A 12,164-nucleotide genomic window follows, 5' to 3' on the forward strand; every position below is an offset into this window, starting at 1 on the left:
ACAAGTTTATTACTACTAACTTAACTACATTTTTCAGTAGCATGAAAAAAAGCTTATCTGCTTTACAAAAGATTTAGCTTTTACAGTACAGTAAGTTATTTTGCCAACAAAATGTATGTAGCGATGTAGTATGACAAAACTACATTGTTATTTGAAATATTGTATTGCACAAACTTTGCAACCGAGTGAGCTAAGGTTACTATTAAACACGTATTCCAAGACTCTTCTTTCTTACGTGTAACATTGAAATGTGTAGAATTGATTCATTTTGTGAATCAGTTCACTCAGACATATCAGTTCAAAAAACAATTCACAGACTGACCAGAATTATTTCTCTGCAAAGACATCTCTGTGTGGTATTATTATGTCTTTTTGTTTAGTGTATTATGCCGTTGACCATGTTTTCAACTTAGATATACAAATGTATGTTATTTCTATTAGTTATTATTAAGAGTATATTATCTTAAGAAAGAAATTGTTCAGATTTGGAACAATTTGAGCAAATTATGAAATCATTTTTGGGTGAAATTATCCCTTTAACAACTGAATGACTGTCATTGAGATTTCCATTGCATTTGTGTCAGATAAACAGTACTATGATTACAAAAAAATATCTGATAGTTATATATTTAAAACAACATATATTTATTACTCCCTTTATTAGCTGAAATGTTGTTAGCTACTTTTTATGAACAGATTGTAATGTACCTACTATTGACTTAAGTTTAACCACTTGAAATTATGAGTAGGCTATATCTTTTTGCAAGCTACAGTTTCAAAATTCCCCCAAATTTTCCAAAATTTCCCCAACATTTCCCCAAATTCCCTAATGATCTGTCATATCCTCACACTCATTGGGAAACTGAAAGTAAAATAGAACGTTGAAAGAACGATGAAAGAATGATGATACAGAGAAGGGGAGCAGGATGTAAATAAAAGGTTGAAAGTAAAAAAGAAAACCATTTGTTTGCCAAACAAAACAGATAGTTGGATGGCAAACAAAATCCTGTCCAGACCACGTACTCGGGTGGCTGAACTTCCTGTACGACTCGTTGCCCTGGGTTGACTTTAGTTCTACTAGCAAGCCCATACATTCTCGACACAGGTTATTCGAGGTAACCAATTAACACACAGCATGCGTTAGCCTAGAGATTTGCCCGCAACACGCACTCTGACAGCAACCGTCAATGTCAAAAAACCCACTGAGCATGTCTGAGTTTAAAGAGCTAACAGCAAAAGCAGTAGTTTTCAACTGTTCGGTCGCAGGTCTGTTCTAAGACGGTCGTGGACAGGACAATGCTAACTACAAATAATAGAATGCAATTAAATATATAATTCTATATAGTTAGAATGGCAAAATCATTGACTTATCAACTTCTCAGGACTATGTGCCCACCACAGTCTATGGTGTTTAGTCACAAATTCATCAGTCACTTGCTAGAAGTTAGCCAAATTAGCATAGGGTGACATGCACTCATTCTGGAAAAAAACATGAACAGAAATATGCAAGGTAATAGAAAATATGATTCATACTACTTTCCACATGGTTTAAAATGCAAATAAACATGGTTTGTGCTGACCATGATGCATTCTCTTTTTTGAATCGCATTTAAAATGGTGTCCTGAAGCATAAAACACAAGACAAAACTACACATGACAATGCCGTGCTCGACTAAAGTACCAGCACCAATACCAGTTCTACTCTTGGGGAACCTAACTTCCTGTTATGTCTTTCTGTGAAACGGGATTTCCCCCGGCGACCGTTAATCAATTACTCTCAGCCCGAGGACATAAAAGGATGAATCAAGGAAGTCTGTCTTCTTCTCTTGCATGGTCATCATTGATTTCAACTCCAGCACAAAAGACCCTGTAATTACTGCATCTAAAGTGGTTGACGCACACACAGACACATTAAAACAGCTCTATAAATTCACTCGCTCCCCTCTAGCCTAAAAAACTAGCAAGCCAGTTACCGAGTCCCAGGGATGGATGATGCTCCACAAGCGCCCAACTGTTATCGTCCACACAATGGTTTTTATAGACGAGAAACTGGCACAGGTCTCGTGCAGTCATGTCGGCTGGGATCTCCACCAACTTTCCCATCCCGTCCTCGTTGAAGATTTTTATGATCTGAAATAGATGAAAAAAAAATGTTTATGTTACTTAGATATGATGTGGAGAAAGAAAACAAATTTCTAGTTTGGAAAAACACATCTACACATTGGTCAATTTTACTGCGTCACAGGACAATTTTATTTTCAGGGTCCCAACGGGAATAAAACAAACATTAAATAGTGCTACACAACAACATTTTAGGTTACATACTGTATCTTTTTACAAAAAGGGGAATATCTGAAACTCTTCTAAGGCTTTGACCCAGAGTGTAAAGCCATTAACGCTCAAATCTGGGTCTTTTCACATACAAATTCCATGTCTAGACTACATCCTTGCTAATACGAGTAGGAAAAGCTGAAGAAAAATGTTTAATTTGAAATAGTTTGGAGCTCGACAACTGAATGAGTCCCGTGTCATTGTTTCCCCTTCGTCACTCACATACTAGCTTTTCTCGAAAATTCTCAATTCCTATTTGCAACATCATTCACCCATTCTGAGATCGTTCATACATCCTCTCACCCAGAACATGTTTATAAATCCGTTACGGCAACCTTTACGGCTTTTCCACCACATTTACTCTGGCGAATTCCATAATTCACTTAAACTGTGAATGTAACCGTCGCCATCACACTCTATTTTAGACTTTCCGTTTCATTCTACAGGTTCTATTTTTCACCCCAGTGCAGATGGACACAAACTCCCCAGACTCTTTCAGTCGCCTAGGGGGAGAGGGACTCTGAAGTACTCAAGAGGAGCCGTGCGTTTGGGGCTGAGGAGAAATCTTACCTCCCCGGGCCTGAGCAGGCAACAGTCAGGAGAACACGATGGCATTTTCCCCAGCAGCCTCTGTCCTCCTACACACACTGAGAGACAAACCCGCTCCCCGAATGTCTCCACAACTCCACAAGAGAGAAAAAAGACCCCCAAAAAAAGGAAAAAAAGCAGTTCCGATGCTTTGCAGATGCTTCTTCCTGTCAGTGGCTCAGCGTATCCTACCTGTCACAATCTCCCTCCTTCTCTTTCTCTCTCTGTTTAGCTTTGGCGCAGGACAGAGCATGCAGATGGCACTGTTTCCAGCTTGGCAGACAACTTGCCTCTGTTCCCCTCACAAAGGGTTACAGCCACAGGCTTTTAGGTAGTGAATCAAACCACACTTCCCTAACCAATCATAGAGCTAGCTCAAGCTGATGTAATCATTCCCACACAGACACAGACGCACACACACACTCACACACCCCTCACACACGCACACACACCAACAGGCACACATACACAGACGCGCAGTCATACGCACGCACAGCCTTAACTTTTCTTTCCCCCCCTTCTGCATAGCTTCAGTTTCTTTTCGCTCTTGAAAGGAGAGCGGCTCGTTTTTAGCAGCTCGTTCGTTTCCTCTGAAGTGGAGATGGCGATAGGACCGGACAGAGCAAAGCTTCTCGGCTGTCTAAACCTTAACTTTTTAGAGTCTTGAACGAGTTTCATGTGAGGACTTGTTGAAAGTTTTTTTTTTACTTTCAAAAGCCTAGCTTTGAAGTTAGAAGTTCGAAGCCAGAAATGTCTCTCATGACAGGACAAGACTCATTACAGCTGAAATGAAACAAATGCCAGCACTTGAGACGACACTCACTGCCTTCCCCCCAGCCAAACTTTATGCCAACATTCCTCCAGTAAAGCCACGGAAAAAAAAAAAGAAAAAAAGAAAGAAAAGCGAACCCCAGTGGTTTCATTGGTGACCCCTGAATCCACACACACACACAAACCTAAACACACACGCAAACAAGGAAAGAAGTCAGACGCAAACTTTCAGACAGCTAATTCAACAGAAGAAGGACACAAAGAGAATACACCCCACCCATATTCTGTGGAAATGAACTGAGTTTTTCTCTTAAATGAATACAGAGTTTAATCTCAAGTCTTCATCTCTCTCGGTTATGACACTTGCATGCATATCTGCTTGGCTGCCCATGCTAAAATTAACTTTATGAGACCACAGGAAACCGGACAGAAAGGATGACTCAATCCTTTTCAATCCTTTAGGAGACTATTTCAGTTATGGAGGTGGGGAGGAAGGGAGAGAGCGAGAGGAAGTCGGGGATAGAGGGCTGGAGAGAGTCCTGGAAGCAGTCCAGAAGAAAGAGTCAGTAGGGGTGGTAACATAAAAGGTATGCAAACTCTCCAGTGCTCCAGCTGGCTTGGCTGCTCCTCCTCTTCTCCTCCTCCTCCTCCTCTCTTTCACTAATCACTCTACCATTTAGACAGTCAGCGAGGAAAAGACTGGGTCACATATGTCCGCACACCATCTTATAGCGTCATAAGCTACAGCCATGTCATTCAGTGTACAGTGTGTCCATCATTACCCTACTGACCCATATTGCCACGTGGTGACTGTTGGACTTGATATAGTAATAGTTTGTCAGCAGATTTTTCCATTCTATTCTAGTGTTTCTTTTTTCTTTTTTGTCAGGGGCATGCCATTAAAGGGACAGTTCACCCAAAAATTCTTTCATTAATTACTCACCCTCATGTCGATCCAAACCCGTAAGACTTTCATTTATCTTCAGAACACAAATGAAGATCTTTTTAATGAAATCTGAGAGCTTTCTGTCCCTCCATAGACAACTACCCCACTACCACTTTGATGCTTCAAAAAGTTCATAAAGAGATTGTAAAACCAATCCATATGAATTGAGCGGTTTTGTCTAAATTTGTGTTCCGAGGAACAACATGAGGGTGAGTAATTAATGAAAGAATATTCATTTTGGGGTGAACTATCCCTTTAAGACCTTAACTTCATAACTGCCCACGACTTTTACAACTATCTGCATTCATCTCCCCAGATTGTGTCATTACATCATACAAAACTTTGGGCCCAAGTAGAAACCTATGTGCAAAGGTCAAACTGATCATTTTAATACTTTTTCCTACACTCCTGATCAGGGCCGTCACTAAAAATGATGGGGCCTGGGATAACATTTTTGTGAGTTGGCCCCCTCCGTCCTGGGCAAGGACAAGATTTTCTGTAAATATCCAGCAACTGTCCCTTAAACAACAGTGTTCTAAAGTCATTGCATGGCTTTAGAACACTTGGCATATAGAAACGACATATGTACTACTTTTATGATACACTTTTGTTGTTTGGGAAAAGAACAACTTAAGCATAAGAAAAGAAAAAAGAAAGAAAAAAAATGTCAAAGGGGATTGGAATGACAGGAAGGCGAGTTAATGCGCCCCCCTTCCCCAGGAAACTATTTCTGTGTGTGAGCACATATCATAACTGCTAGGCTACAGCTCTGACAAGTGTTTGTTTCCAAAATGGTCTAAAATAACACAGGAACATTTTCCATTGCAAATCTGGAAGTCATTGGTATCTTTCAGAGCCCCGAAGAGCCTCCAAAGCATTCCTAAATCTCTTATTTACTAAGAAAAACAAGGATTAGTTAGCAATCAGATTCCTATAAGCAAATAAATGCATCAGTCTTAAGATGTTTCCAGTCTCTCGCAAAGTAGACATATTAAGTTACATAATACAATTATATTGTTACGGAGCCTTTTTCCCGACAGTGTCGTGAAAAAAAAATTGCGAGAATTAATGTCTTCCGGTTATTTCATCAGTAAATCAAGTTAGTGATGATACCAGATTGCAAAAGAATTGCTTAACATAAATCAACAAATATTACCACACCTAGTTTTCCAGTCATTGATTACAGGAAAGGAATGGTGTTAACTTTTGGTTCCAGGCTAAGACCCACACTTCCTGTCTTTCCCCTTTCCTGTTTTCCAGTACGCTTCTGTTTCTAATTTACACAGGCAAAATAGACAACAGTTTCTGACTTGGTCGAATGTATCCAGATCTGAGACCAGATTTTTATTTTTCAGAAAAACAGCAGAGCTGATATCTTTCTGACACAATGTATAATGTAATGTTATTTAAAGTATATTATGATAAATACTTTGCTTGTTACATATACATGCAACATTTCAGCCATAAATAAATTATAAATGTTAGCTAGATTACGTTCATTATCTGTCTATCGATGTATGTTTATGCTGAAATATAAAAAATAATGGTTTGTATTTTTAAAAACATCTATCGCATGTTGTTATGTGTAGTGACTTGATTTAAGTGATTGAAGTTTTTTAAAGTAATTTAAGTTTCGCGCTTCAGAACTTCTTTTTAGGGAGCAAACTTTCAGTGCCCTGGAAGGATTCTGCGATTGAGACAGCCCTTAAAATGGCTGACTCCCTGATCAGTGCCCTGACTACTGAACTAGGGAGCTGAGTGAGGCCACCCTGTGTTTATGTGAATACTGGCCAAGGCTGGCATAAAAAAAAGTTTTATTCTAGCTTCGTGCATTTAAAAAAAAAAAAATTATCAACACTTGAATGAGGGTAAGTTTCATAAAAAAGCAACATTTTGAGCAAAAAGCTGAGGAAATCAGGTTTTTGTCAAAGACTACGTCTAGATCGGATTCAGAATAATGATTAAAACAAAGATGGAGTAGATCAAGACCATCAACACCCCCAAAGCTTTGCAGCCCTAGGCCTATAGCTTGTCCAGGGTCGACATTTAATTCAGTAATGTTAGGCAGTTCTGACTTAAATGCTGTTTAATGTTGATGATCACGTTATTTTACATATGCATATGATTAGATATGCTTTCTCCTACTATTTCGCCTTTGTTTTGATCAGTAGATTCAATACTCTTTCAGAAGATGCGTAATAGCACCACCTACCATATAACAGTGAAAACATGGAAAGCTGGAAATTAACGTCAATGGCGGGGGAGCGTTGTCTCATAAATGATGGAAATTTCCGTCAATGGCGAGGAAAGAGTTAAAAGACTACAACTGAAAAATGTATAGGCCTATATTTTATATCAAATTCAACCCGCCAAAGTGGCTAGTAGGAGTGATTGCGTTTGCGGGTTTTAATGCCAAGCCCTGCTGTCAGTACAACACAATTATACAAATTAACTAGATAATTTATTTCCCTCCAAAGGGATGGAAACATATAGAAAAAAAAATTGACTTAAAAGATTACTTCTCCTGTGAGATTCCGTATTCCTTATCCTTATTCCTATTCCCTACCCTACTCCCTCTGCAGTGGACAACATTAAAGAAGAGAGAGAATTGTATCGTCTTAGCGGCCCCTAATTTAATAACAAATGATTGTTGCGACGGAAGCGAATCAATCATAACTAACCTTAGCTGGAAAATAACTTTACTAAAGAACCGCTATAAAGCCAAAACAATCTCTGTTACCATAAATTATACGTTTATCTCTGTAAAGCTGCTTTGAAACAATCTACATTGTTAAAAGCGCTATATAAATGAAGATGACTTGACTTGACTTAAAGGGCCCCTATTATTGATTTTTTAAAATGACCTTTCATGTAGTGTGTAACATAGCTCTAAGTGAATGAAAACATCCTTCAAAGTTTTAAATCTGAAAGTGCACCGTATATAAAGTTATTGTCTTTCAAAAGTAAGAGTCGACTCTGAGTCAATGAGTCATTAGCCGTTTTGTTGTGACGTCAAGACGAAACATTAGCATACTGCCCGCCCACTTATTGCGCGCGCAGACACCAGGGAAAACTTGAACCTCAAACACTGCAGCTGATTCCTGTGGATAATGGAGAGCATCATGTCGAGAAGATGCTGTGCTGTACAATGTGAAGGTAAAGCCACTTTATTTCACTGCCCAAGGACGAGCATGTGAAGAATCAGTGGTTAAAATTCATCTTTACCATGATATCACAGCAGTATAATCCTAAACTTTTGCTGTGTTCCCTATATTTCACTGACGACTGCTCAAATTTCGGAGTTCAATGCAGGATTCGCAAACCGCTTGCTCTTGAAAGATGGTGTTCAAAATACTTAATTTTGAGTTTTATATTGTGTAGGTCTCCTGCTAACTGGCTAACTCACGTTATCACTGTCTTACTTAAATATTTCTGCTAATCAGTTTGTGGGCCACTATTACCTAAAACTGTGTCTATTAATGCAGATTGTCTGTCGTTCTCACTACTTTGAGTAAAGATTAAGCATGGAGCAATGTTTTATCAACATTTATGTTACATCAGTCACTCAAGCTAGAGCTCGGCTAATGTATACATTGCATACATGCACTGTTATTGATACAGTTCCCACGTTCACCGCAATAAATTAGAAAAATACTCGGTAAATAAATTAGTACAAGTAAAATAATCGGTTTGTTGATGGACATGCACTTGTTAATGCTGATGGTGAGGAATTACAGTTGCAACATCTCATAACGTACCTCAAACTGAGTAAGTTAGCGTATAACTGAGAAACGTCCTGCTCGAGTCGTCCATGCGATGGAGGTTCGGGTTGAATAGTTCTTCCAGTGTTTCATCATTGGACTCGTGCTCGCATTGATATGGTAAAATCAACGTAATTGTTCGTTACTGTTATTGTTCGTTAGTTTGCGGTGTAGGAAGCCTCAGGACACCTGACGTTGTTATGGTAATGGGCATTGTTGTTTTCGACCAAGCGTGCCGCACAAGCCCTGAAAAGTGAAGCCAAAACGTCTCGATCGTCCCCCGGTGACTGGTCCTAGTATAGGTCATAAGCCCCACCTCCCCGTGTTATTCAATGGGACGTGAGACCAACTAAACTATTAAATTACACTTCAAATATCTTTTTTCCAAAGGTGGTTTCTTTCATTTGCTGTCGTTTTTATCACGCTGATGTAAGTTCAAGTGTCTGTTTCAAAAATAAGTTGGTTTTTAGTTAGTTACGTGATGCGGTGGTGTAACGTCATGATTGACAGCTGTGATTGACAGGTTCTCAGAGCGAAGTAGTCACTGAAGCACCAACGGACATTTTTTTCGGGATCTTCGGAGGACTGAGGAGATTGTATTTACTTTATTTTAACAAGCCTCTTGTCGTACTGCAATCAATTTTTAATAAAGTGTGCAGAATCCACTCTCCCTGAGTGCATTCTGCGAGAGTGAGGGCGGAGCGTTGATTTCGCGGCTTTACTTCCTGCTCACTACTGCGCAGGTCTGGTCCCGAGATCGCTACTGCGCAGACTCAAGTTCCAATATGTCAGCGCCATATCGGGACACTGGCGGCTTCAGTTCTCATCAATGGAAGAGAGCGAAGGGGCGTCGTCCATCTTTTTTTACAGTCTATGTTTTCGACGCACTGTACGCGGTAAACCAATCACAACAGACTGAGCTGTCCGGCCAATCAGAGCAGAGTAAATCACGGAAAGGAGGGATTTAGAGAGATTGATTCATTTGACGAGTCATTTGAGAATCATTGAAAAATGTGGTGATGTGCAAATGTATATATGAGGAAATTAAACCGTTTTTTGACCTTTGATGCATGTAAACCTATTGTAGGAGACTCCAAAACAACATTAGGAAACTTTAAAATAGCATAATAGGGGCAGTTTAATATCACAGCGTTCATCTTTCAGTTGAAATGCCTGATAGTTTAGAATTGGCTGTTAGCCAACCGAGCATCATAAATTCATGAAAATATGCCTGTTTTCTTAGAATGACTTGTTCTCCATACTGTATGTACAAAGTTTTGAGATGTTTGGATTTTGTGCACATACAATATAAACATTATAGTCATTATGGGTCATACCAGACACATATAAACAAATGTATCTACTAAACTGTTTAATAGATCAAAATTATTTTGTTAAGTTTTAGCCAGTATGGTCTAGAGCTGATGTGTGCATAGTTTGGTGAAGGTCTTACTTACGGCCTAAGAGGAATAAAAAAAAAAAAAAGATTTACTATTGTTCGGGCTTACAGCAGGAATTTAGAATACATATTTTGATTCTGTCACACACAGTTGCAGCATAGCACAACCTTGTGGGTAATTTTAATTAACATATAACTTTGCAATGCTTTGATTAATCAAAATTTGTTTGATAACTTTTTTCCCAGCACTGTCCCTAGCTGATATGTGCCTATTCTGATGAAGATTGGACAAACAGCCTAGGAGGAATTCGAAAAAAGCGGAAATGAGATTCTTCCTGTCTCAGCGTGGGTTTTCTAAACACATCTAATCACTAGCTTAACACTTTTCTAAACATCAGCGGTTCACTATGCACCAGGAAATTTGGCTGATCCTTTTGGTCAAAGTTGTTCTACTATTTAACGTTTTTTTTAAATCTTAAATATATATTTTTTTATTTAGACAAAGATCTAGTAAATTATTTTCAGTTTTGTTAAAAGTAATTAAATCAACAGTTTTTCAATTACTGTAAAAATATGTAAAAGTATGGTATTTGGAGTTTATGATGCTTTCAGAATTTAATATTTTCTTTTGTATTTTTAAAATGTATTTATTAAATAAAAGTACATTTTATCTAGCAAAATAAACAGAATATGGTACAGACTTTTCTGAAGTGCTTGTTTTGATTGTATTAAACAAATTAATGTTCATATGATTTTTTTAAACTGCTTTTATGATTTGCTCACAAAATGTCTTGCTTATACTACGTGAGTAGTGAAAAAGAAAATTTTCCTTAAGGTGTGCCTTTAGCCCAGCTGTACTCTATTATTTACCATGTAATGTACAAGACTCTTGTTGTAAATTATCCGTTGAAGAATGTGTGCAAATGACGCATGAGAAAAAAAAAATCTAGTCAAACAGGATGACCTCAAAATGCTTTGGAAAATGCCATTGTCATCACTGGTTCTGCAACCTTATAATCCTCCTCTGGCCTGGAAAATTATTGACTGTAAATCATCCATTGATGAGCATGACAGGTTCCCCCTCCCCTTAGGTTTACAAGTGCCTTTTTAATGACCAGACTCCTCCTCTGAGTTGCTGTGTGTTGAGGGCTGAGGCCTGACTTCACCTCTAATGAGACAGTAAGACAAAACCAGAGCAATCAGAAGACTTTCTTTTTCTACACAACACAGCCAGGCGACCATGGGACTCGAGCTAGTCCCTTTATTATTCCTGGCTGCCTGCCTGGGTAATTGCTGATTCATGGGTCAAGCATCAAATGTGCCTTGTTGTAATTATTGTGTCAAATTAGATTTAACAAATCCTATCTTAATATATATTCATTAATACTCCTTTTGTGTTAAAAAAAGAAAAGGAGCGACATTAGAGTAGGTGGATGATAACAGAGTGTGGATCGATTGGACTGACCAAATTTACAATTGATTTGAATGGTTGATGTTTAGACTACTACATACATTTAACTACAGCAATCTTTAAAAATAAGCAAAGGTACACAAAACATTATTTTTCTGGAAGCTAAATCCACTAGGTTTAAAATTATGAGGTGGCATGTGAATGAATGGGCATGATGGTTCCCAAACGGCTCACAAACAGCTGATAATTTGATAATTTAATGACATACTGCAGTTCTAAAATTTCTTAAAACACAACACCAATAATTAAACATCATTATTATTATTTTTTATTGTCACCATATTTGGTTTCACTTTATTTTGATGGTCCCTTTAACACATTCTGTTGTCTATAAGTAACATTGCACACCTACATGTCTACTAACTTTCATTAGAGTGTTAGTAGAGTATTAGTAGACTGGTAGGGTTAGAATAAATTGACATGTAGTTGCAAAGTTACTTATAGTCAGTAGAGTGTCTGTTGGAGGACCATCACAATAAAGAGTTTGCAGATATTAAGCAGAGAGTCCTCTAATACTCTAATGCAGGGTTCACCAATCTCGATGTCCTGCAGAGTTTAGCTCCAACCCCAATTAAACACACCTGAACCAGCTAATCAAGGTCTCACTAGGCATACTAGAAACTTTCAAACAGGTGTGTTGGAGCTGGTTGGAGCTAAACTCTGCAGGACAGCGGCCCTCCAGGACCGAGATTGGTGAACCCTGCTCTAATGAAAGTAAGTTGACATGTAGTTGCAAAGTTACTTACAGAATGTTCAAAAGGGACAATCAAAATAAAGTGTTACCCTATATTTTTATCAGCCATTGATCTTGGGTAGACTATAATGATGTCTTCTATCTATTGTGATAAAGACAGCTTTTTTGACTTGGACACTCCTATCAGACGACAGATCTCCAAA

General features: G+C 38.4%; 1 protein-coding gene across 2 annotated transcripts in view; it reads right to left on the minus strand.

Annotated features, from left to right (window-relative positions):
• The window catches only part of grb10b (growth factor receptor-bound protein 10b), a 146,092-nt gene that overhangs the window by 16,752 nt on the left and 117,176 nt on the right, over nucleotides 1-12,164 (minus strand). For both annotated transcript variants that reach the window (XM_079895808.1, XM_079895809.1), the window contains exon 6: nucleotides 1,974-2,130. In XM_079895808.1, coding sequence (XP_079751934.1) covers nucleotides 1,974-2,130 — 157 coding nt within the window. The remainder of the gene's footprint in view (nucleotides 1-1,973; nucleotides 2,131-12,164) is intronic.

Source organism: Squalius cephalus (genome assembly GCF_949319135.1).
Source record: "Squalius cephalus genome assembly, chromosome: 15".
Classification (NCBI taxonomy): Eukaryota; Metazoa; Chordata; class Actinopteri; order Cypriniformes; family Leuciscidae; genus Squalius; species Squalius cephalus.